Source organism: Asterias amurensis, chromosome 12 (genome assembly GCF_032118995.1).
Source record: "Asterias amurensis chromosome 12, ASM3211899v1".
NCBI lineage: Eukaryota > Metazoa > Echinodermata > Asteroidea > Forcipulatida > Asteriidae > Asterias > Asterias amurensis.
The window spans coordinates 12,266,122-12,293,415 of NC_092659.1; the positions used below are offsets into that span (position 1 = coordinate 12,266,122).

General features: G+C 40.4%; 1 protein-coding gene and 1 long non-coding RNA gene across 2 annotated transcripts in view; one reads left to right on the forward strand and one right to left on the reverse strand.

The window, feature by feature from the left end:
• LOC139944920 (phospholipid scramblase 1-like) overlaps positions 1 to 7,630 on the forward strand; it is a 79,952-nt gene extending 72,322 nt beyond the window's left edge. Inside the window, exon 7 of the mRNA XM_071942100.1 lies at positions 5,472 to 7,630. Within this exon, the coding sequence (XP_071798201.1) occupies positions 5,472 to 5,534 (63 nt within the window). The 3' untranslated portion in view covers positions 5,535 to 7,630. The remainder of the gene's footprint in view (positions 1 to 5,471) is intronic.
• Positions 7,631 to 9,804: 2,174 nt separating this feature from the next.
• On the reverse strand, positions 9,805 to 13,554 carry LOC139945145 (uncharacterized). Its single transcript, XR_011787057.1, has 3 exons — positions 13,418 to 13,554; positions 12,691 to 12,897; positions 9,805 to 12,128 (listed from the first exon to the last, which is right to left on the reverse strand). It is a non-coding gene; the product is annotated as an uncharacterized lncRNA (long non-coding RNA).
• Between the last annotated feature and the right edge of the window lie 13,740 nt (positions 13,555 to 27,294).

Consider the following 27,294-nt stretch of genomic DNA (forward strand, 5'->3'; position numbering starts at 1 on the left):
CTATCGTTCTGAAGAAAGTATTTCCGTTGTAAATCATCTGAAATACGTTTTGGATTTTCATCTGGAGCTGTCCGATGGATTGTCTAACGGCAGTAAATGCCGACGTCATTTTCTTGACAGAATTATTTTGCCCGAGTATAAGATCGCGCAGAAAAACATGAGCTGATCGCGCGTTCCGTAAAAACACTGAGGGTGCCTGGCTACAAGCAGACGTTTGAGGGGGTACGTCTCGTGTCAAAGGTCATCTTACAGGGCGATCAGAAAATTCATGAACGTCGCGCGGAAGTCAATGACAGACAAGAAAAAAATACATCGCTGGAGATTTGAAAAACTGATTACTCTAATAGTTGACCAGGTATCGCAGCAATCATTGTCACAAAATAACTATTATTTAAACGTGTTTTCTTTGTATTTTTTTCGAGCTTATTGAATGTCTTCAAAACTGGTTAACTCACGTGTCTCTTATTGTTGATATTTTTTACGGAAAAAAAAGACGCACAAAAAAAAAAGACGCAAAGAAAATTAGCGTTTTTTTTTTTTTTTTTTTTTTAATTGTCGGACTTTGATTGTCTTTTGCTGTTAAATTATTTGTCAGCATCCCCCACCACCTGCGCATTCAAAAGTTAAATAAATGCCCCTGCAAATATGAAATTTTTATCATTTAAATACCTCAATTATCTAACAGGTTGTTGAGGTCTGTCAAAAATGCTGAAGTTAGGGACTCAAAATCTTCTACCTTGATTTATTTGAAAGGCCTGGGCTGTCAAAATTGTGTATAATATCTTGCTAGGTACCTCTTAGTTTACTACAATGTAAAAATCAACAAAATAGCTTTCACTTATGAAAATATCAGGGTCTGAATTTTAGACTTACAAATGGTCCACATAATAAAGAAGATGCCATAAGGACTTTGCGCACCTTTGTTTTTGCACGTAGACGGGCAAGGTTAAAAAGTCCACCATCAGATCTTGTGTGCAAGTGAACCCCTTCATCTGCAGTCCCAAAAGCATACGTCAGGAGCAAGGAAAAGAAGATCCAGCACTGTATGAGTAGATGGTGTAGGTGAGGAAGCAGGGTTTCCTTCCCACATTTAGGAATTTCAGCTGGGATGCTGTCATTTCCTAAAGAGCTTTTCCACTTGCTAGGCTGTTTTAGGCCTGGGCGAATTATTTGAATATCCGGTTAATGGCGAATAGGTTTTCTTATCCGTAACCGCGAATGCCTTTTTTTCTTAACCGGATATCCGCATAGGGCGCAAATAGCTATTTATAAACGGATAGTTCTGTAATTACAACCAAGTAACCGGATATTCTTTTATATCCGAATATCCGCGGACGTCGGGCGACAACTTATATGAATGTTTTGTCTGAATCCTTATGAAACTTCTATTAAGACAGCATAAAACAGCATAAATTAAGTATTTAACTATGCTCACATTCGTGAAGAGTTAAAACAATGACATTTCTGACGTAATTTGTTCAAAGATTACAAAAGTTTTTCTTCACGTAGAGTCAATCACGATCAAATGGCTATCTTTAATGAACAGAATGACAGTCTAAAACTTATATCAATCCGCCCATAAGATCTCATTTACAAACGAACAGCGCCCTCTAGCGACAATTTTTTTTAATAATAATTGTAAAAAATTAATAGCGCCCTCTAGCGGCGAAAAAACTATTCAAACATCCGGTTAATTTCGGATACATGTAGTTGGCCAGCGATATCCGAATAACAAAATTTCGCTATTCGCCCAGCACTACTGACAATGACTTTGCCAAGGTCTTGCTGTGTGGACTCAGCGTCCAGCTCTGACATGTACAGTACATAAGAACTAACATGTGAAAATTATTTCGGTTGCTCTTTCTGGTATCTCTTTTTAGATGTTTCTCAAAGTTTTTAATACTAGCTGCTGTTGGGTCTTAACCCAAAATGCTTTTATTGCAATTAGTTTTAAGAGTGATACCAAACGTACACCTTCTGTTTTGTGGAATATGGGTAAGGTAGCCTTTATCAAGGCGCTACAGCCAGCCGCAACCTGTAAAATCCAAGTCCCCATCACTGAATTTCGCCAGTGCACCCCCATACACAGTGCATAGCTGTACATGTATGTAATACGTGTACAGCGAATGTACACATACATAGTGTACAAAGCCCAAGGGAAGATAGAAGAGGTAGTCAGGAAGATGGACTCACGCGTCATGCTTTGGCATGCGCACATTGTCCTTCTGGCTCCTATCCTAGTACCTGATGCTAGCGGGTGTTGAGGACTTGGCAGTTCCGGCAGACATGATGGTATCTGCCATCCATTGTCTAGACAACGGGCTGCGTACCGTTCTGGACCAGTTTGCAAGGATTTTGACTGTAGCAACATCGGCCCGAAGGGCGAACGTCTAAGACGCGTTATTTCTCCCGTCTGCAAGGGCACGACAAATAAGCCAATAAAGAGATTAAAGTACCAGTGTTATGCGATTTCTACATTTAGACAAAGTAACAGTTTGGGCAGCAGTGTTTTGTAATCTTTGCAATTTGGCAAGCTGAGTGTTGGGTAATTTATAGAGAAGAGCATTACAAAAATCTAAACGTGATGAAATAAGAGCATGAACAATCTTTTCAGTTGCTGATTGAGATAAATACTTGCGTATTACCATGGATGCCAGTTTTCTGGCTTTTGCCGGAATTCTGGCTTTTTCAAATTTTACCCGATTTTTTTCCGGCGCTCTGTGTTATCTGGCTGGGAAAAAAAAAAAAAAATTCCTGCGCTCCGTAACTCATCTGGCCGGAGAAAATATAAGTTTTGAAAAAGATTTCCGGCGCTCTGTAAATCATCTGGCCAGAGAAAATATATAAAATAATATCTGCCGTAAACTCGTTGTCAACTCAACCACTTCCAAGAACTAGTCTTGATCTAAGGCCTCAGCGATCAACTAACCTAAATCGCAGTACATACTACACATGCAGTACCAATAATACACGCCTTGAGGCTGTGCAGACTGATGATTGACAGGTCATGTTCCTTCAGATATTCCAAAAGTCTTGAGAAGACGATGCGTTTAAGGACCTTGGTTAAATAAGGTAAAATGGAGACTGGGCTGTAGTTCTGGAGTTGATTTGAATCAAGGGATGGCTTTTTGAGCAGCAGATGAATATATGAGCCAGTTTCAGAGCAGCAGGAACAACTGCCTGTTGAAGACTCAGGTGACTATTTTGGTGATGAATGGTGCAAAGGTAGTAGCACAGTCTTTAATCAATTTCGTAGGAATGGAGTCCAAAGACCAACATTTTTTAGGGGTTTTACGAAGAAGCGACTCAATTTCCTGTGAAGAAGTCAACGCAAAAGAGTCTATTGTGGCTTGACTCTGCCGAGGTGGGGATTGAGTTGCATTTGAGGAGTGACTACTGCAAATGTTATCAATCTTCTTAATAAAAAAATGACTTAAGAGCTGTGCCAGTGGAGCTGTGGAAGAGAACCTGTCTTCTCGCGATTCACGAGACGATTGGCAACGGCAAAAAATCGTTAGGAATCATTGCCACAGTCCTAAACACTGACATAATAAGCTTTGTTGCTTTATGAACAAGCGAATTCAGGAGTTGTCGTTGGTGACAGAAAAGTTCCGGATCAATTTCCAGTCTGCAGTTGGAGCGCCACTTCCGTTCGAGTCGTCTGCACTTCTGCTTCTCAACAGCAATCTCGTGGTTGTACCATTGTGAGTTTAGACGTTTCGGGATGCGGCGTGTCTTAGGTGAAGCGTGTTTCTCTAGGAGGTTGCCGAGGGTGAGGTTATAGTGATTGACAACAGTGTCAACACTGTCAGAAAAGGCTGGCTGGATATTGCAGAGCTGTACGTTATTAGCAATATCTGTCAATAGTTGTAATGTTCTTAAGAACTGATGTTCTCACAGTTTGTTGACGTTTCTGTAAATGTATATGGCAGGTAACAGCTGAGTGGTCAGATGACCCCGGTACAACCTGAAGATTGGAATGAACCTGGTTGTCTGACTTACGGGTAATAAAAACATCCAGAATGTGTCCTTTCTCATGCGTTCGTGATGTAATGTGCTGTGAGAGATCATGTCCTGAGAGTAAGTCATTGAATCTTCTCGTATTGGGCGCAGATACGCTGTCAAGGCGCAATGATTGTAACAATGGGTGAAAATCTGAAAATTCGTTCATCAAGCATCAACGAAAATTCATTAAGGAAGTCTGAAAAAGAAGATTTCTGAGATGCAGAAGTGTAAAATGATCACCTTGTTTCTCCTGGGTGTTATTAATTGGGAAGTTTGTCTTTAGCACTTTAGAAGTGATGAAGTCGGGCCCATTTGTTGGGAGTTTCTTAAACAAGTTTTTGACTTCCAGCTCAGAGATTTGAATGTTAGGCCTAGTATTGCTAATAAGGTTTTCCGGCATATTGTAAACTATTTCATTCTATTGAAGAGTAAAACCAAATTTATCAAACCTTCTATAAAAAAAAACCAGTTCAGATCGTGAACATATTGGGATTCATCTACCAATACATGAATTGTGGGCCTTTGGACAATACTGTTTACCGAAAGTGTCCAATGGCTTTAAGCAGGCAGGTGGGGCAGTTTACATACTGGTGAAAAGTAGGCAAAGTATCAGCTAAACAGCACGAGTTCAAATCTCCTAGAATAAACTTGGCGGCATCGGGTGACTTGGTTTCTGCTTGAGAAACAATTTCTTGAATGATGTTGGCTGCTTTTTTGTGTCTGCTGAAAGGGGAATGTACATGGCAAACACCATTAAGTGGTTTATCTCCCTTGGCAAATATATGGCCGTAAGTAGACCCCACGGGTCGTAAGGCCGTAAGTACGATGTCTAGTGTGCAGATTTTGTGCTTGACGGTCAAGTGTGAAGGGATGCAATACTTATTGGTGACAAACATACATACACACTCCTCCGCCCTTAGCTTTTTATTGAAGCTTTGCTTCTGTCCATTCTAAGGAAGGTTTGTCCGTTTATGTTGACTGATGAGTTGGGGTCGTTCAGTTATATAAGCAGGTTTTGGTCAGGCATATCAGGTTTGAATTGCGGTATTCTTAAAGATATTGATTATTGGCTCTCAGCTCATCGGATTTGTTTCTGATGCTTTGCACATTTCATGATGGAAGTGGAGTTCTAAATCTTGATTTTTTTAATCAGTTTCTTACGCCACCTTTGCTGCAAGTCTCTTTCTTATGCTGGGTGTGTCTGTAGGCTGTAGTCAGGCAGTTTCAAAAAAGCATGTTGGTTCAATAAGACCAGAAGACCCACAAAGGGGAGCAACTAAAAAGGTAGTGTCCCCACATGAGAAGCACCAAACTTCACATGGTTAATACATGTATGTACTATCAACTGCTCTCCATTGCTCATTACCAAGTAAGCTTAAGATTGATTGTATACTAAGATGGAGTAAATACCAATAGTGTCCAGTGCCTTGAAGGGGGAAATGACGAAACATTGTTTTGTTTTTCAGGATTTTATGTTCTTCGAAAGATCAGGCAACAAGAAAGACCAAAAGAAGGCTGGTATGCTTTAGAGTGGTCAAAAGGCTGAACAAAGAATGCACGTACAGGTTTCCAGATAACAATAATCGTATGTAACCCTTCAATAACTATTTAAGTATAAAAGATTTGTAAATCATTGGTAAGTTGTCAATATTGGTGAATAACCTCAGGATATGTCTTGTCTGAAATCCTTCATGGGATGGGTTTTTCCTCTATGTTATGGGCCAAAATCGGTCAATTTGAGTGTGAGGTCATTCTATTTTGTTCAAAAATAAGGGCTAATACTTCACTTAAAGGAACATTTTACAGAATTGGTTTTGCTAGCAAAAAAGTTGCTGTCAGGGTAAGCACTTAATGTAATCCACCATATACATAAATTGACAAACATGTGGAAGTTCTTGATCGATCGGCCATCTGGGTCATGAGAGAATTGTGAAAAACCGATTACAAATTTTGCATTGCATCGATGCCCCCAAAAAATTGAGAAAATAAACGCTCACTGAGCTATAAACTCCGAAATAAACTTTCTCATCAAATATGACATTTCAATTCAGACAAAAATATTTCAAGGGATGTTTACTACTATCATCATCATTAGACTGTGTAGGTTTTATGTAAATTTGTGATCTTCTTGATTTTTGTTTCTTACCAATTTTGTAACATTCTCTTAATGTGGAAGTAAATAATCTCTTGCTTCTGCTTTGTAACAGTTGACAATCCACTTTGACCAACATTCAAATTAAATAGCTGTTTGCAGCGTGCATTCCGGTCATTCAATTCGTTTTCAGAGATTCTTTTGTGGCGAATTAGCAACCAAATGTATGCTATAGAGGAACATGAATGGTTCACTTATTTTGTAAGAATCATTTTCTTTGTGTTCTTCGACAACAAATGCAACAAAAGTGCAAGTGACCCCAAAAATTACAATTTAAAAATGTTATATTTATACGAATTTTTTTAAACTGTGCAGCAAATTTATTTAACTTTGCTTCATCTCTTGTCAAATTAAACAATAATCATGTACATTTGAAAAAAAGACAGGAAAAAAAGTAACGCGGCTGTTGTTAAAGCACCTAAAAAATTTAAATTGTTACTCGTATTCTAAAAAAGGAAATACCAAGAGGCGGAAAATTTTATTATGGTGATTTTGACACCTCTTTTGTTATAATTGGTCGAGTATTGTTGTCCCGGTGAAAAGTGCCCATTTCAATTGTTGCAGTGACTCCTATTGACAAGAACAGCTTTTCAAAATTTCTACCATATTAGCCCCACGCTGAATCGAGGAGAGATCAATCGTGTCAATAGTAGTTACATGTACTGCAACATTGGAAATGGGCACTTTTCACCTGTCGGCGCATACCATGACAACAATACTCGACCGATTGTAACATACATGGTGCAAAATCACTGTAATAAAATTGTCCATCTCCTGGTATTTTCATTTTAAAATATGAGTAAAAAGTTTAAAATTATAGGTACTTTTACAACAGTTATGTTACCTTTTTTGCTGTCGCTACTTCCAATCCCTTGCACCCTATTTTTAATAGTGTAGCCTTTATACTCCTTCTGATTTCTTGTCTACATAATGGACATAATTTTAAAAACCCCTGGCTGCAGCTTTCATCTTTGGCCACACGGCAGTTAAAGATATTAACCGCCAATTTTCAAGTACTGCACCAGTCACTTTTTTGTAAACCCAAACTATTTAAAACAAACTAATTACAATTTCAAGTAATAAAACATAAGGTTTTGCCAATTTCAAGTTTTACTCCTTTAGGTACATGTTTTTGGGGAAAACTAAGAAATTCATATTTTCTTTCTAAAATTGTGTTAAAATTTGTTGCCTTCATACTGTTGGTTCTATATAAATTTATATAATACATGTAAACTTGTTTTTGGTTGTTTTTAGATGTTCTGACCTACCATTGGAACAGGTTTTTATTGTTTTTATTATTAGCTGTTCCGACCTATCGTCGGAACAGGTATTGTTTTCTTCAAGTTTTAAAAAAAGGTTTTAGAAACGTTCTTGGTTTCCGCCAAAACGCCTTAGGTTTAACGCTCGATTTTTGTTTATTCGTAATCTTAGAAATGGTAGAAATAACAGACTTGAGTCATATATGGAATCGAAGCTTAGCACATGACTTAATCACTAAACTTGGTGTTGTTTAGTTTCTTAATCTGTTAGCTGAGTTTTAATGACATGAATATTTAATTAGGCAATCTTGTTAACACCAGATCGATTGGGCCGCGGTTTACCGTGGGTGCTTATACCCAGATGGTCTGCAGTTCGAAACCCCCGGGAATCTCCACAAAATCAATAATATAATGCATACATTTTACCTTTTTTTTTACAAAAAGAAACATGTACACTACATTAAACAATCAGTACAACATGTTCTTTTTCCCCAAAGTTTTGGCTCATGAGAAGCGTCTTTCCGGAAAAATATAACATTCCTGATTTTGTCTTCGCGCATAGGTGTAGGTATGGAGGATGTTGGTTCTTCGATTTATTACGAAGCATCATGGTTATAGCTGTGGAACCTTGGGTGTTGTGTGGGGGGTGTGTGCTCACTGAACCGTGTCAGTAGGAACAACCACAGGGGATAGTGAGGGTGTGGGGCCTAGGTGACTGAGGGTATAGATGACCCAAAGCAGTCTAATGGTTGGGGGCCTAGGGTTTTTTCTGCAGTACCTCAACCAACAACACTCCAGTATCAAGTTCACTATGGAGCAAGAACATTCCGTAAAGTTACCTTTTCTGGATGTTCTCATCACAAGAAACCAAGACGGCACCCTCCACCACAGCATTTATCGGAAACCCACCCACACCGACCGTTAGCTACATCAACGGTCTTTCCATCAACCAGCTACCAAGTCGTCAGTCAATCGTGCGTCAGTCAACCGTGCGCTGATTCAACGGGCTTATACCATTATACCATGCAGGTGAGACTGGAAGATAAATTCGGTCGAGTTGGATATGGGACGCAGAAGTGCTATACTTTTCCGTATTCCACGAGTGCGCGTGTTAAGTTAGAAGATAAATACTGTTTTAATATTCTTACTATTAGTTAAAAATTTTCACATTCTTTATTGACGAGAGTACTGGGCCCAATTTCGTGGCTCTGCTTTCCGTAAGCACAGAATCGGCGCTTACGGAGGCAGAGAATTCTGTGCTTACGGCAAGCGTATTTCACGGGTTAGTGGCAAATTTGGGCTTTTGTGCGTTAGTACTTCACGTTACAAGGCATTCTACGCTTACAAGGCAAGCGCAGAAATTCGGCGCTTGCACGTAAGCGGGGAATCGCGATCGTAAGCGCAGATCTTGGCGGTAAGCAGAGCCATGAAATTGGGCCCTGGTTACGAATGAAAGATGAGCGAAAGGCAAAATGGTTGCAAAATGAAAAAAAAAAATTCAGAATAAGCAAATAATTTCCGAACAAGCGACATAATTCAGATAACTGGCCCAGGGCCGTATCCGTTGGGTTTAGTTTTGCGCGTACGCACATGTGTGCGAAGTTGCTACGAAACTATGATGAATAAGCACGCGATACAGTGCAAAGCGCAAACTATTTGTACACAACGTATGCTGGTTTAGGGGCCATTTATTCGCTGTTTTCCAAAGCCGGTCCTTATCATGTGATGATACATCTCCACGTGATAGGGTTTTGACCAATCATAGACTGGAAACTGTACAAAGTATTTATTAATTCCTGCTAATGCGAATGCAATGAATTTTGACGACACATAATATTCACAACAAATAATTTGCTTCAGTTGACTTGTGCTCAGCTCCTGTGAAACTTTCGCTGCGAAAACAGCACCTTGACACCAAAAAACCCTAAAGGCATCTAATACTACATTTCAACCCTACCTAATAGTTATAGGCGTGGGTAGTTTATATTTAGTGACAATGGTCGCAAAATCATGAAACGAGAATTATTTCGCCGGATCACAATTTCCTCTGTTGATGCACACACGTCCGGACGCTAAAGACTACATGTACACTATATACATGTAGTGTGTAAAAACCCGCTATTTTTGCATAGTGCCCTCTAGCCTAGTGGTCATCAGTCGCAACTAGACATCCGAGTTTGTGTCTCCGTCCGAAATCATTTTTTTTTTATCCCCCAAAACAAAATATATTTATTTATTTTTTATTTTTATTTATTTATTAACAGCGGAAAGCCGCCACTTACAGGAATCGTTAAAAACTATGTAAAAATATAAATTTAAATATGAATATAAATATAAGAAAATATAACATTAAAAATTACACAGTGTTGATAAAAACATCATTATAAGTAGACAAAAACAGTACACCGAAACCCACATCAACAGACCAGGGAATTCCAACAAGTACACAAACACACATCCGACATTAAAACAAACACATGTAGTAAGAATGCACAAACAGAACAACACACGAAACCCAAGTTAAGTACAACAAACAAACAAACAAAGAAACAATTAAGAAACAAAGAGACAATTAAGAAACAAAGAACAAAGAAACAAACAAACAAAGAAACAAACAAAAAATAAACAACACAAACACCAACAATAACTTAAACACAAACACACCAACAAACACCCCAACGAACAAACACAAGAACAGATAACTTAAAAAGTCAAACAAAAATAAAAAATAAAAACACTAAGGTTTACAAAGCAATTTGATGAAGTTTCAACTGACCAGCAGCTGCACATGAGATGTTCACAGTTTAACAAAATAAAAAAATAAAAAATATTATTTAGCAAATTTAATTTGTTGTCTGCGAAAACAATTTAATGTTTTTTAAAAATATAGTTTTGCTTCTTCTTTTTACTTTAAATTATAAAATATTTCTTTTTTGTAATATTTAAGTTTTATTCTTATCTTTATATCGATATTGTTGCCTTTTCCTTTTCTCAACATAACCTGTGTGCATGCATGACACGATGATGTTTAAAAACACAGGAAGTGAAAAATCATAATCATAAGCGCTGAGTTTGGTGGTTAAGAGTTCTGTGAAATCAACTTGTGCTAGATCAAACATCAAACCACAGACCAAAAAAAAAGGTAAAATTCGTAATTAATTAACCATGTGACCCATATTTGCATATTTGTTTGGGAAATCTTTGTAGCACCATACCTCAAGAAGTACACGGTCGTTTTATAGACCTATTATGGGGATAGTTATAACCTCTATGGGGATTGAAGAAAAAACGTTACCTCAAGTTGACCTCTACTTCCGGGTCTACCGGAAGTGGGACCATATCTCAAGTACTATACATTACAACCGATTTTCTAACTTTTTTCAGTTTTAGACCCTAAGGCGTTAAAAATAAACTTTGAAAACCATGACCTAAAGTTGACCTCTACTTCCGGGTCAACCGAAAGTGGGACCATATCTCAAGAATTAACAGCCGATTTTTAGACTGTTGGTAGTGGGGATTGGAAATAAATTTCAAAAAAACGTGACCTCAAATTGACTTCTACTTCCGGGTCAACCCAAAGTGGGACAATATCGATTATCAAACTTTTTTCAGTTGCAGACTCCTTTGGCATTGGAGATTAGCCTTAGGTTACCGTAACCCCATGTCGACCTCTACTTCCGGGTCAACCGGAAGTGGCACCATAACTTAAGATACTATTCAAACCTTTTTTTTCGGTTATAGACTCCTTGGTCATTTAGCACATAATCCAAGCAAAAGAACACGGAACAGCTTTGTGTTTGTTCACAAACACCTAATGTCTAGTTATTCTTTGTTTCCGCCTGAAACCCCCTAGCATGTGTACACAATGTTTGTTTAAGCCTAATCTCCTAAACCATAAGGTCAAAAGCATTGAAGCTTAGAACACACAGCTTTACTCTAAATGTAAATTCTTGTAAAATTCTTAGTTAATTAACCACGAGACCCTTATTTGCATATTTAATTAGGAAATCTTTGTAGCACCATATTTCAAGAAGTACATGGCAAATTTTTAACCTGTTTGTAGTTATAGACTTCTTTGGGATTGGAGATTAATTTTGAATAACCGTGACCTCAAGTTGACCATTACTTCTGGGTCAATCGGAAGTGGGACCATATCTCAAGAAGTACACACCCGATCTTTAGACTGTTTGTAGTTATAGACTCCTTGGGGATTAGAGATGAATTTTGAAAAACCATGACCTCAAGTTGACCTCTACTTCCGGGTCAACTGGAAGTGGGACCATTATTCAAGTACTACTCCACTGATTTTCAATCTTTTTTCAGTTTTAGAATCGTTAGGTATTAAAACTAAATTTTGAAAAACCGTGAATCCAAGTTGACCTCTACTTCCAGGTCAACCGGAAGTGGGACCATATCTCAAGAACTACACAATCGATTTTCAATCTTTGTTCAGTGATAGACTCCTTGGGCATTAAAATAAACTTTGAAAAACCTTGACCCCAAGTTGACTTCTTCTTTTGTCTCAACCGGAAGTGGGACAATGTCTCAAGAACTACATAACCGATTTTCAATTAATTTTTTTCAGTTTTAGACTCCTTTGGGCATTAAAAATATACTTAAGTCATTTTGTTGTGTACATCATGCTCCCCTGGTGTACATGTCCTTCCGGTGATGTCATGTCTTATGGTGGTCCAGAACAAGGTGCCTCAAGACTTTTTCAAATATAAACACAAACAATTTTGAAACAATTTACAAAATACAAATTGGTTATTTTTTGTTGTACATGTATATGGAATATAAAACCCATGCACTTGATGTTGATTCAATAAAGTGACATTTTTGCAAATATTACCTTCCTGCAGCCGATTGCACGAAACTTTACGCAACTGCGTGAGTCCACTTGCTCAACATTTATGGCGCAAGTTGCTCCATAAATATTGCACATGTGGACTTACGCAGTTGCGTAAAGTTTCGTGATGTCGGCTGCTGGTCAAAGACATGAGGTTATTAAAATTTGGGATGTGGCTGTTCAGCGCGAAGTGTTTTGGTAATGCAACGTTGGCGAAGGAGGCTGTTTAGAAGTAATTACAATAAATGAAAGCTTAAATTTATGTTTCCTTATTAAATGTTTGTTTACACATTTACTTTTTTTCCTTTTTTTGAGGGGGGGGGGGACAGATCAAAATATCATGTAACAAAACTCGACTGCTTTGACAGTACATGTGTATATTGTTATACATACATGCCATTAGTATGAAATAATCAGTCCCTTACTGCCAAGTTTGAGAAGCGGTCATGTTCATCCGGCCTTTGTTGGCAGCATAACCTCTCCTCTCAGGTTTTGCATCTCCCTACAGTTGGTACAAACACACCAGCTTGGCAAGAGCTTTGCGGAGGTGGATGATGTGGACTTGGAGGTGCCGGGTTTGATGAGGTCTCCAAGATGTTTACGCCAAGTCCTGGCATCTGCTCACATTGTACCTTCAACAAGAAATTGATAACCATTGATATCACTTATTAGTTCTCTTCTCGACAATTTTTTTTTTTTTTTTGATTGTTTGAAAGGTCACACTTCTTTGAAAGAATTCGGGTCGACTTGGGTACGAGTTGACTTGGGTAAAACAATATTTTGGGTAAACTGTTAAAAACATACAAAAAACATTTAATAAATCTGTACTATTTTTAAAATGTACTTCTACAATTTCTACAAAAGCCCTCCCCTTCAATTCCCAGCCAGATAAACAACTCTTTTAATTGTAGTATAAAAGTAAATCATGCCGAGTCATTAGGACGCAGGGGTGGATATCACAAAGAGTTAGGACTAGTCTTATCTCGAGTTAGGACCAGTTACTCGTCCTAACTTAGGACTATCCATGCAACATGTATATCTCCTACCTCGCCCTATATAGGACTCTTTCTCTGTACACAGGAACAGAGTCCTACCTATTGAGGCCCGTTTCTGGGGCGGAAAAATTTCACAGCTTCATAACTTAAATCTTACCTGCAACAAGCCACTAATTTCAACAGATTCACATTCCATGGCGGCATACATTTTTCTGCGGTGGGTTTTGGTCCTCATATTTTCCTCACAAATCCGTCATTTTTGTGAAATAATGCAGCTTCCAATGTTAAAAAATTCCTGTTTCAATTGTTTTCTCAGTGTTGTCTGTTGTCGTGCGTACGTGTATACATGCGCGTGCAAGACGCACGATGCAAGCTTAGACGCATAAATTTTTGGTCACCGTATCTTAACTGCACAGCGTTAACAACACAATTCAAAATTTGTGCGTCTTGCGTACACACGGCAGACTGTGAGAGTACGAATAAAAATGGGAATTCCTTAACGCTTGGAGCTGCATTATTTCATGAAAATGACGGATTTGTGAAGAATATATGACGATCAAAACCCACCGCAGAAAAATATATGCTGCCGTATAATGTGAATCTGTTGAATTCGGTGCTTTCTTGTAGGTTTGAGTTATGAAGCTGTGAAAATTTTCCGCCCCAGAAATGTACCCTGATGTCCAGGACGTCACTGTAGTACAAAACGAAAGTGTAAGGACGCCAGGGCTAATCTCCTACCTAACTCGTTCTGAAATCGACCCCTGGACACTCAATTCAAATCCCCACCCCCATCTATGCACCGAGTGAATAGATATACAAAATTACATGTAAACTCGTCGTAGTACATGTACGTACTCTCACAACTCAGTCACACATGCTAAACTATTGGTTTGACCATTTTTCCTCCATGGTGCGACATTGACGCGGCTGCCATGGCTGTGAGTTACGGGGTAGAGCGGCCATCTTGTATTCTAATAGTCAACTCTGGAAATTGCGTTTTGACGGTACAAATCGACCAAGTTTAGCATCCTGAACAACTTTCCTATGTGGAGTCATGCAAAATTCGCAAAACCTTGGAAATTACAACTTTTTGGTGCAAAAGTGACGTCATAATTTGACCCAAAATCGTCGATTACCGCCAAAATATAACAATGACGGAGTTCAAATTAGCACCGGTACACTCGGGTGGGGTATCCGCAAGAAGTAATCACGCTATTACATTCGGCTATTTGGGGTGGCTCGAAAATTAAAAAGTTTATTCCCCGGGTAGGGAAAAAGGGAAGTGCGGCCATCTTGTTTTTCTAATAGTCAACTCTGGAAATCGCGTTTTGACGGTACAAGTCGACCAGGTTGAGCATCCTGAACAACTTTCCTGTGAGGAGTCATGCAAAATTCGCAAAACCTTGGAAATTACAACTTTTTGGTGCAAAAGTGACGTCATAATTTGACCAAAAGTCGTCGATTACCGACAAAATATAACAATGGCGGAGTTCAAATTAGCAGCGGTACACTCGGGTGATGGGGTATCCGCAAGAAGTAATCACGCTATTACATTCGGCTATTTGGGGTGGCTCGAAAATTAAAAAGTTTATTCCCCGGGTAGGGAAAAAGGGAAGAGCGGCCATCTTGTTTTTCTAGTAGTCAACTCTGGAAATCGCGTTTTGACGGTACAAATCGACCAGGTTGAGCATCCTGAACAACTTTCCTGTGAGGAGTCATGCAAAATTCGCAAAACCTTGGGCATTACAACTTTTTGAGCATCCTGAACAACTTTCCTGTGAGGAGTCATGCAAAATTAGCAAAACCTTGGGAATTACAACTTTTTGGTGCAAAAGTGACGTCATAATTTGACCAAAAATCGTCGATTACCGCCAAAAAATAACATTGGCGGAGTTCAAATTAGCACCGGTACACTCGGGTGGGGTATCCGCAAGAAGTATTCACGCTAATTCGGCTTTTCGGGGTGGCTCGGAAATTAAAAAGTTTATTCCCCGGGTAGGGAAAAGGGAAGAGCTGCCATCTCGTTTTTCTAATAGTCAACTCTGGAAATCGCATTTTGACGGAACAAATCGACCAGGTTGAGCATCCTGAACAAATTTCCTGTGAGGAGTCATGCAAAATTCGCAAAACCTTGGGAATTACAACTTTTTGGTGCAAAAGTGACGTCATAATTTGACCAAAATTCGTCGATTACCGCCAAAATATAACAACGACGGAGTTCAAATTAGCACCGTTACACTCGGGTGGGGTATCCGCAAGAAGTAAACACGCTAATTCGGCTTTTCGGGGTGGCTCGAAAATTAAAAAGTTTATTCCCCGGGTAGGGAAAAGGGTAGAGCGGCCATCTTGTTTTCTAATAGTCAACTCTGGAAACTGCGTTTTGACGGTACAAATCGACCAAGTTGAGCATCCTGAACAACTTTCCTGAGTCGAGTCATGCAAAATTCACAAAACCTTGGGAATTACAACTTTTTGGTGCAAAACTGACGTCATAATTTGACCAAAAATCGTCGATTACCGCCAAAATATAACAATGACGGAGTTCAAATTAGCACCGGTACACTCGGGTGGGGTATCCGCAAGAAGTAATCACGCTATTATATTCGGCTCTTTGGGGTGGCTCGAAAATTAAAAAGTTTATTCCCCGGGTAGGGAAAAGAGTAGAGCGGCCATCTTGTTTTTCTAATAGTCAACTCTGGAAATTGCGTTTTGACGGTACAAATCGACCAAGTTTAGCATCCTGAACAACTTTCCTGTGTGGAGTCATGCAAAATTCGCAAAACCTTGGAAATTACAACTTTTTGGTGCAAAAGTGACGTCATAATTTGACCAAAAATCGTCGATTACCGCCAAAATATAACAATGTTGGAGTTCAAATTAGCACCGGTACACTCGGGTGGGGTATCCGCAAGAAGTAATCACGCTTTTACATTCGGCTATTTGGGGTGGCTCGAAAATTAAAAAGTTTATTCCCCGGGTAGGGAAAAAGGGAAGTGCGGCCATCTTGTTTTTCTAATAGTCAACTCTGGAAATCGCGTTTTGACGGTACAAATCGACCAGGTTGAGCATCCTGAACAACTTTCCTGTGTCGAGTCATGCAAAATTCGCAAAATCTTGGGAATTACAACTTTTTGGTGCAAAAGTGACGTCATAATTTGACCATAAATCGTCGATTACCGACAAAATATAACAATGGCGGAGTTCAAATTAGCACCGGTACACTCGGGTGGGGTATCCGCAAGAAGTAATCACGCTAATCCGGCTTTTCGGGGTGGCTCGAAAATTAAAAAGTTTATTCCCCGGGTAGGGAAAAGAGTAGAGCGGCCATCTTGTTTTTCTAATAGTCAACTCTGGAAATTGCGTTTTGACGGTACATTTCGACCAAGTTGAGCATCCTGAACAACTTTCCTGTGTGGAGTCATGCAAAATTCGCAAAACCTTGGAAATTACAACTTTTTGGTGCAAAAGTGACGTCATAATTTGACCAAAAATCGTCGATTACCGCCAAAATATAACAATGACGGAGTTCAAATTAGCACCGCTACACTCGGGTGGGGTATCCGCAAGAAGTAATCACGCTATTACATTCGGCTATTTGGGGTGGCTCGAAAATTAAAAAGTTTATTCCCCGGGTAGGGAAAAAGGGAAGAGCGGCCATCTTGTTTTTCTGGTAGTCAACTCTGGAAATCGCGTTTTGACGGTACAAATCGACCAGGTTGAGCATCCTGAACAACTTTCCTGTGAGGAGTCATGCAAAATTCGCAAAACCTTGGGAATTACAACTTTGTGGTGCAAATTTGACGTCATAATTTGACCAAAAATCGTCGATTACCGCCAAAATATAACAATGACGGAGTTCAAATTAGCACCGGTACACTCGGGTGGGGTATCCGCAAGAAGCAATCACGCAATTACATTCGGCTATTTGGGGTGGCTCGAAAATTAAAAAGTTTATTCCCCGGGTAGGGAAAAAGGGAAGAGCGGCCATCTTGTTTTTCTGGTAGTCAACTCTGGAAATCGCGTTTTGACGGTACAAATCGACCAGGTTGAGCATCCTGAACAACTTTCCTGTGAGGAGTCATGCAAAATTCGCAAAACCTTGGGAATTACAACTTTTTGAGCATCCTGAACAACTTTCCTGTGAGGAGTCATGCAAAATTCGCAAAACCTTGGGAATTACAACTTTTTGGTGCAAAAGTGACGTCATAATTTGACCAAAATTCGTCGATTACCGCCAAAATATAACAACGACGGAGTTCAAATTAGCACCGGTACACTCGGGTGGGGTATCCGCAAGAAGTAAACACGCTAATTCGGCTTTTCGGGGTGGCTCGAAAATTAAAAAGTTTATTCCCCGGGTAGGGAAAAGGGTAGAGCGGCCTACTTGTTTTTCTAATAGTCAACTCTGGAAATTGCGTTTTGACGGTACAAATCGACCAAGTTGAGCATCCTGAACAGTTTTCCTGTGTGGAGTCATGCAAAATTCGCAAAACCTTGGAAATTACAACTTTTTGGTGCAAAAGTGACGTCATAATTTGACCAAAAATCGTCGATTACCGCCAAAATATAACAATGACGGAGTTCAAATTAGCACCGGTACACTCGGGTGGGGTATCCGCAAGAAGTAATCACGCTATTATATTCGGCTCTTTGGGGTGGCTCGAAAATTAAAAAGTTTATTCCCCGGGTAGGGAAAAGAGTAGAGCGGCCATCTTGTTTTTCTAATAGTCAACTCTGGAAATTGCGTTTTGACGGTACAAATCGACCAAGTTGAGCATCCTGAACAACTTTCCTGTGAGGAGTCATGCAAAATTCGCAAAACCTTGGGAATTACAACTTTTTGAGCATCCTGAACAACTTTCCTGTGAGGAGTCATGCAAAATTCGCAAAACCTTGGGAATTACAACTTTTTGGTGCAAAAGTGAGGTCATAATTTGACCAAAAATCGTCGATTACCGCCAAAAAATAACAATGGCGGAGTTCAAATAAGCACCGGTACACTCGGGTGGGGTATCCGCAAGAAGTAATCACGCTAATTCGGCTTTTCGGGGGGGCTCGAAAATTAAAAAGTTTATTCCCCGGGTAGGGAAAAGGGTAGAGCTGCCATCTCGTTTTTCTAATAGTCAACTCTGGAAATTGCGTTTTGACGGTGCAAATCGACCAAGTTGAGCATTCTGAACAACTTTCCTGTGTGGAGTCATGCAAAATTCGCAAAACCTTGGAAATTACAACTTTTTGGTGCAAAAGTGACGTCATAATTTGACCAAAAATCGTCGATTACCGCCAAAATATAACAATGACGGAGTTCAAATTAGCACCGGTACACTCGGGTGATGGGGTATCCGCAAGAAGTAATCACGCTATTACATTCGGCTATTTGGGGTGGCTCGAAAATTAAAAAGTTTATTCCCCGGGTAGGGAAAAAGGGAAGAGCGGCCATCTTGTTTTTCTAGTAGTCAACTCCGGAAATCGCGTTTTGACGGTACAAATCGACCAGGTTGAGCATCCTGAACAACTTTCCTGTGAGGAGTCATGCAAAATTCGCAAAACCTTGGGCATTACAACTTTTTGAGCATCCTGAACAACTTTCCTGTGAGGAGTCATGCAAAATTAGCAAAACCTTGGGAATTACAACTTTTTGGTGCAAAAGTGACGTCATAATTTGACCAAAAATCGTCGATTACCGCCAAAATATAACAAGGACGGAGTTCAAATTAGCACCGGTACACTCGGGTGGGGTATCCGCAAGAAGTATTCACGCTAAATCGGCTTTTCGGGGTGGCTCGAAAATTAAAAAATTTATCCCCCGGGTAGGGAAAAGGGAGGAGCGGCCATTTTGTTTTTCTAATAGTCAACTCTGGAAATCGCGTTTTGACGGTACAAATCGACCAGGTTGAGCATCCTGAACAACTTTCCTGTGAGGAGTCATGCAAAATTCGCAAAACCTTTGGGAATTACAACTTTTTGAGCATCCTGAACAACTTTCCTCTGAGGAGTCATGCAAAATTAGCAAAACCTTGGGAATTACAACTTTTTGGTGCAAAAGTGAGGTCATAATTTGACCAAAAATCGTCGATTACCGCCAAAATATAACAAGGACGGAGTTCAAATTAGCACCGGTACACTCGGGTGGGGTATCCGCAAGAAGTATTCACGCTATTACATTCGGCTATTTGAGGTGGCTCGAAAATTAAAAAGTTTATTCCCCGGGTAGGGAAAAAGGGAAGAGCGGCCATCTTGTTTTTCTAATAGTCAACTCTGGAAATCGCGTTTTGACCAAGTCGACCAGGTTGAGCATCCTGAACAACTTTCCTGTCAGGAGTCATGGAAAATTAGCAAAACCTTGGGAATTACAACTTTTTGGTGCAAAAGTGAGGTCATAATTTGACCAAAAATCGTCGATTACCGCCAAAAAATAACAATGGCGGAGTTCAAATAAGCACCGGTACACTCGGGTGGGGTATCCGCAAGAAGTAATCACGCTAATTCGGCTTTTCGGGGTGGCTCGAAAATTAAAAAGTTTATTCCCCGGGTAGGGAAAAGGGTAGAGCTGCCATCTTGTTTTTCTAATAGTCAACTCTGGAAATTGCGTTTTGACGGTACAAATCGACCAAGTTGAGCATTCTGAACAACTTTCCTGTGTGGAGTCATGCAAAATTCGCAAAACCTTGGAAATTACAACTTTTTGGTGCAAAAGTGACGTCATAATTTGACCAAAAATCGTCGATTACCGCCAAAATATAACAATGACGGAGTTCAAATTAGCACCGGTACACTCGGGTGATGGGGTATCCGCAAGAAGTAATCACGCTATTACATTCGGCTATTTGGGGTGGCTCGAAAATTAAAAAGTTTATTCCCCGGGTAGGGAAAAAGGGAAGAGCGGCCATCTTGTTTTTCTAGTAGTCAACTCCGGAAATCGCGTTTTGACGGTACAAATCGACCAGGTTGAGCATCCTGAACAGTTTTCCTGTGAGGAGTCATGCAAAATTCGCAAAACCTTGGGCATTACAACTTTTTGAGCATCCTGAACAACTTTCCTGTGAGGAGTCATGCAAAATTAGCAAAACCTTGGGAATTACAACTTTTTGGTGCAAAAGTGACGTCATAATTTGACCAAAAATCGTCGATTACCGCCAAAATATAACAAGGACGGAGTTCAAATTAGCACCGGTACACTCGGGTGGGGTATCCGCAAGAAGTATTCACGCTATTACATTCGGCTATTTGAGGTGGCTCGAAAATTAAAAAGTTTATTCCCCGGGTAGGGAAAAAGGGAAGAGCGGCCATCTTGTTTTTCTAATAGTCAACTCTGGAAATCGCGTTTTGACGGTACAAGTCGACCAGGTTGAGCATCCTGAACAACTTTCCTGTCAGGAGTCATGGAAAATTAGCAAAACCTTGGGAATTACAACTTTTTGGTGCAAAAGTGAGGTCATAATTTGACCAAAAATCGTCGATTACTGCCAAAAAATAACAATGGCGGAGTTCAAATAAGCACCGGTACACTCGGGTGGGGTATCCGCAAGAAGTAATCACGCTAATTCGGCTTTTCGGGGTGGCTCGAAAATTAAAAAGTTTATTCCCCGGGTAGGGAAAAGGGTAGAGCTGCCATCTTGTTTTTCTAATAGTCAACTCTGGAAATTGCGTTTTGACGGTACAAATCGACCAAGTTGAGCATTCTGAACAACTTTCCTGTGTGGAGTCATGCAAAACTCGCAAAACCTTGGGAATTACAACTTTTTGAGCATCCTGAACAACTTTCCTGTCAGTAGTCATGGAAAATTAGCAAAACCTTGGGAATTACAACTTTTTGGTGCAAAAGTGAGGTCATAATTTGACCAAAAATCGTCGATTACCGCCAAAAAATAACAATGGCGGAGTTCAAATAAGCACCGGTACACTCGGGTGGGGTATCCGCAAGAAGTAATCACGCTAATTCGGCTTTTCGGGGTGGCTCGAAAATTAAAAAGTTTATTCCCCGGGTAGGGAAAAGGGTAGAGCTGCCATCTTGTTTTTCTAATAGTCAACTCTGGAAATTGCGTTTTGACGGTACAAATCGACCAAGATGAGCATTCTGAACAACTTTCCTGTGTGGAGTCATGCAAAATTCGCAAAACCTTGGAAATTACAACTTTTTGGTGCAAAAGTGACGTCATAATTTGACCAAAAATCGTCGATTACCGCCAAAATATAACAATGACGGAGTTCAAATTAGCACCGGTACACTCGGGTGATGGGGTATCCGCAAGAAGTAATCACGCTATTACATTCGGCTATTTGGGGTGGCTCGAAAATTAAAAAGTTTATTCCCCGGGTAGGGAAAAAGGGAAGAGCGGCCATCTTGTTTTTCTAGTAGTCAACTCCGGAAATCGCGTTTTGACGGTACAAATCGACCAGGTTGAGCATCCTGAACAACTTTCCTGTGAGGAGTCATGGAAAATTAGCAAAACCTTGGGAATTACAACTTTTTGGTGCAAAAGTGAGGTCATAATTTGACCAAAAATCGTCGATTACCGCCAAAAAATAACAATGGCGGAGTTCAAATAAGCACCGGTACACTCGGGTGGGGTATCCGCAAGAAGTAATCACGCTAATTTGGCTTTTCGGGGTGGCTCGAAAATTAAAAAGTTTATTCCCCGGGTAGGGAAAAGGGTAGAGCTGCCATCTTGTTTTTCTAATAGTCAACTCTGGAAATTGCGTTTTGACGGTACAAATCGACCAAGTTGAGCATTCTGAACAACTTTCCTGTGTGGAGTCATGCAAAATTCGCAAAACCTTGGAAATTACAACTTTTTGGTGCAAAAGTGACGTCATAATTTGACCAAAAATCGTCGATTACCGCCAAAATATAACAATGACGGAGTTCAAATTAGCACCGGTACACTCGGGTGATGGGGTATCCGCAAGAAGTAATCACGCTATTACATTCGGCTATTTGGGGTGGCTCGAAAATTAAAAAGTTTATTCCCCGGGTAGGGAAAAAGGGAAAAGCGGCCATCTTGTTTTTCTAGTAGTCAACTCCGGAAATCGCGTTTTGACGGTACAAATCGACCAGGTTGAGCATCCTGAACAACTTTCCTGTGAGGAGTCATGCAAAATTCGCAAAACCTTGGGCATTACAACTTTTTGAGCATCCTGAACAACTTTCCTGTGAGGAGTCATGCAAAATTAGCAAAACCTTGGGAATTACAACTTTTTGGTGCAAAAGTGACGTCATAATTTGACCAAAAATCGTCGATTACCGCCAAACTATAACAATGAAGGAGTTCAAATTAGGACCGGTTTTGCTTTTCTACTAGTCAACTCTAGAAATCGCGTTTTGACGGTACAAATCGACCAGGTTGAGCATCCTGAACAACTTTCCTGTGAGGAGTCATGCAAAATTCGCAAAACCTTGGGAATTACAACTTTTTGGTGCAAAAGTGACGTCATAATTTGACCAAAAGTCGTCGATTACCGCCAAAATATAACAATGACGGAGTTCAAATTAGCACCGGTACACTCGGGTGGGGTATCCGCAAGAAGTAATCACGCTATTACATTCGGCTATTTGGGGTGGCTCGAAAATTAAAAAGTTTATTCCCCGGGTAGGGAAAAAGGGAAGAGCGGCCATCTTGTTTTTCTAATAGTCAACTCTGGAAATCGCGTTTTGACGGTACAAGTCGACCAGGTTGAGCATCCTGAACAACTTTCCTGTGAGGAGTCATGCAAAATTCGCAAAACCTTGGGAATTACAACTTTTTGAGCATCCTGAACAACTTTCCTGTGAGGAGTCATGCAAAATTCGCAAAACCTTGGGAATTACAACTTTTTGGTGCAAAAGTGACGTCATAATTTGACCAAAATTCGTCGATTACCGCCAAAATATAACAACGACGGAGTTCAAATTAGCACCGGTACACTCGGGTGGGGTATCCGCAAGAAGTAAACACGCTAATTCGGCTTTTCGGGGTGGCTCGAAAATTAAAAAGTTTATTCCCCGGGTAGGGAAATGGGTAGAGCGGCCAATTTGTTTTCTAATAGTCAACTCTGGAAACTGCGTTTTGACGGTACAAATCGACCAAGTTGAGCATCCTGAACAACTTTCCTGTGTCGAGTCATGCAAAATTCACAAAACCTTGGGAATTACAACTTTTTGGTGCAAAAGTGACGTCATAATTTGACCAAAAATCGTCGATTACCGCCAAAATATAACAATGGCGGAGTTTAAATTAGCATCGGCACACTCGGGTGGGGTATCCGCAAGAAGTAATCACGCTAATTCGGCTTTTAGGGGTGGCTCGAAAATTAAAAAGTTTATTCCCCGGGTAGGGAAAAGGGAAGAGCTGCCATCTCGTTTTTCTAATAGTCAACTCTGGAAATCGCGTTTTGACGGTGCAAATCGACCAAGTTTAGCATCCCGAACAACTTTTCTATGTGGAGTCATGGAAAATTCGCAAACCCTTGGGAATTACAACTTTGTGGTGCAAAATTGACGTCATAATTTGACCAAAAATCGTCGATTACCGCCAAAATATAACAATGGCGGAGTTTAAATTAGCATCGGCACACTCGGGTGGGGTATCCGCAAGAAGTAATCACGCTGTTACATTCGGCTATTTGGGGTGGCTCGAAAATTAAAAAGTTTATTCCCCGGGTAGGGAAAAAGGGAAGAGCGGCCATCTTGTATTTCTAATAGTCAACTCTGGAAATCGCGTTTTGACGGTACAAATCGACCAGGTTGAGCATCCTGAACAACTTTCATGTGAGGAGTCATGCAAAATTCGCAAAACCTTGGAAATTACAACTTTTTGGTGCAAAAGTGACGTCATAATTTGACCAAAAATCGTCGATTACCGCCAAAATATAACAATGACGGAGTTCAAATTAGCACCGGTACACTCGGGTGGGGTATCCGCAAGAAGCAATCACGCAATTACATTCGGCTATTTGGGGTGGCTCGAAAATTAAAAAGTTTATTCCCCGGGTAGGGAAAAAGGGAAGAGCGGCCATCTTGTTTTTCTGGTAGTCAACTCTGGAAATCGCGTTTTGACGGTACAAATCGACCAGGTTGAGCATCCTGAACAACTTTCCTGTGAGGAGTCATGCAAAATTCGCAAAACCTTGGGAATTACAACTTTTTGAGCATCCTGAACAACTTTCCTGTGAGGAGTCATGCAAAATTCGCAAAACCTTGGGAATTACAACTTTTTGGTGCAAAAGTGACGTCATAATTTGACCAAAATTCGTCGATTACCGCCAAAATATAACAACGACGGAGTTCAAATTAGCACCGGTACACTCGGGTGGGGTATCCGCAAGAAGTAAACACGCTAATTCGGCTTTTCGGGGTGGCTCGAAAATTAAAAAGTTTATTCCCCGGGTAGGGAAAAGGGTAGAGCGGCCATCTTGTTTTTCTAATAGTCAACTCTGGAAATTGCGTTTTGACGGTACAAATCGATCAAGTTGAGCATCCTGAACAGTTTTCCTGTGTGGAGTCATGCAAAATTCGCAAAACCTTGGAAATTACAACTTTTTGGTGCAAAAGTGACGTCATAATTTGACCAAAAATCGTCGATTACCGCCAAAATATAACAATGACGGAGTTCAAATTAGCACCGGTACACTCGGGTGGGGTATCCGCAAGAAGTAATCACGCTATTATATTCGGCTCTTTGGGGTGGCTCGAAAATTAAAAAGTTTATTCCCCGGGTAGGGAAAAGAGTAGAGCGGCCATCTTGTTTTTCTAATAGTCAACTCTGGAAATTGCGTTTTGACGGTACAAATCGACCAGGTTGAGCATCCTGAACAACTTTCCTGTGAGGAGTCATGCAAAATTCGCAAAACCTTGGGAATTACAACTTTTTGAGCATCCTGAACAACTTTCCTGTGAGGAGTCATGCGAAATTCGCAAAACCTTGGGAATTACAACTTTTTGGTGCAAAAGTGAGGTCATAATTTGACCAAAAATCGTCGATTACCGCCAAAAAATAACAATGGCGGAGTTCAAATAAGCACCGGTACACTCGGGTGGGGTATCCGCAAGAAGTAATCACGCTAATTCGGCTTTTCGGGGTGGCTCGAAAATTAAAAAGTTTATTCCCGGGTAAGGAAAAGGGTAGAGCTGCCATCTCGTTTTTCTAATAGTCAACTCTGGAAATTGCGTTTTGACGGTACAAATCGACCAAGTTGAGCATTCTGAACAACTTTCCTGTGTGGAGTCATGCAAAATTCGCAAAACCTTGGAAATTACAACTTTTTGGTGCAAAAGTGACGTCATAATTTGACCAAAAATCGTCGATTACCGCCAAAATATAACAATGACGGAGTTCAAATTAGCACCGGTACACTTGGGTGATGGGGTATCCGCAAGAAGTAATCACGCTATTACATTCGGCTATTTGGGGTGGCTCGAAAATTAAAAAGTTTATTCCCCGGGTAGGGAAAAAGGGAAGAGCGGCCATCTTGTTTTTCTAGTAGTCAACTCCGGAAATCGCGTTTTGACGGTACAAATCGACCAGGTTGAGCATCCTGAACAACTTTCCTGTGAGGAGTCATGCAAAATTCGCAAAACCTTGGGCATTACAACTTTTTGAGCATCCTGAACAACTTTCCTGTGAGGAGTCATGCAAAATTAGCAAAACCTTGGGAATTACAACTTTTTGGTGCAAAAGTGACGTCATAATTTGACCAAAAATCGTCGATTACCGCCAAAATATAACAAGGACGGAGTTCAAATTAGCACCGGTACACTCGGGTGGGGTATCCGCAAGAAGTATTCACGCTAAATCGGCTTTTCGGGGTGGCTCGAAAATTAAAAAATTTATCCCCCGGGTAGGGAAAAGGGAAGAGCGGCCATTTTGTTTTTCTAATAGTCAACTCTGGAAATCGCGTTTTGACGGTACAAATCGACCAGGTTGAGCATCCTGAACAACTTTCCTGTGAGGAGTCATGCAAAATTCGCAAAACCTTTGGGAATTACAACTTTTTGAGCATCCTGAACAACTTTCCTCTGAGGAGTCATGCAAAATTAGCAAAACCTTGGGAATTACAACTTTTTGATGCAAAAGTGAGGTCATAATTTGACCAAAAATCGTCGATTACCGCCAAAATATAACAAGGACGGAGTTCAAATTAGCACCGGTACACTCGGGTGGGGTATCCGCAAGAAGTATTCACGCTATTACATTCGGCTATTTGAGGTGGCTCGAAAATTAAAAAGTTTATTCCCCGGGTAGGGAAAAAGGGAAGAGCGGCCATCTTGTTTTTCTAATAGTCAACTCTGGAAATCGCGTTTTGACGGTACAAGTCGACCAGGTTGAGCATCCTGAACAACTTTCCTGTCAGGAGTCATGGAAAATTAGCAAAACCTTGGGAATTACAACTTTTTGGTGCAAAAGTGAGGTCATAATTTGACCAAAAATCGTCGATTACCGCCAAAAAATAACAATGGCGGAGTTCAAATAAGCACCGGTACACTCGGGTGGGGTATCCGCAAGAAGTAATCACGCTAATTCGGCTTTTCGGGGTGGCTCGAAAATTAAAAAGTTTATTCCCCGGGTAGGGAAAAGGGTAGAGCTGCCATCTTGTTTTTCTAATAGTCAACTCTGGAAATTGCGTTTTGACGGTACAAATCGACCAAGTTGAGCATTCTGAACAACTTTCCTGTGTGGAGTCATGCAAAATTCGCAAAACCTTGGAAATTACAACTTTTTGGTGCAAAAGTGACGTCATAATTTGACCAAAAGTCGTCGATTACCGCCAAAATATAACAATGACGGAGTTCAAATTAGCACCGGTACACTCGGGTGATGGGGTATCCGCAAGAAGTAATCACGCTATTACATTCGGCTATTTGGGGTGGCTCGAAAATTAAAAAGTTTATTCCCCGGGTAGGGAAAAAGGGAAGAGCGGCCATCTTGTTTTTCTAGTAGTCAACTCCGGAAATCGCGTTTTGACCGTACAAATCGACCAGGTTGAGCATCCTGAACAACTTTCCTGTGAGGAGTCATGCAAAATTCGCAAAACCTTGGGCATTACAACTTTTTGAGC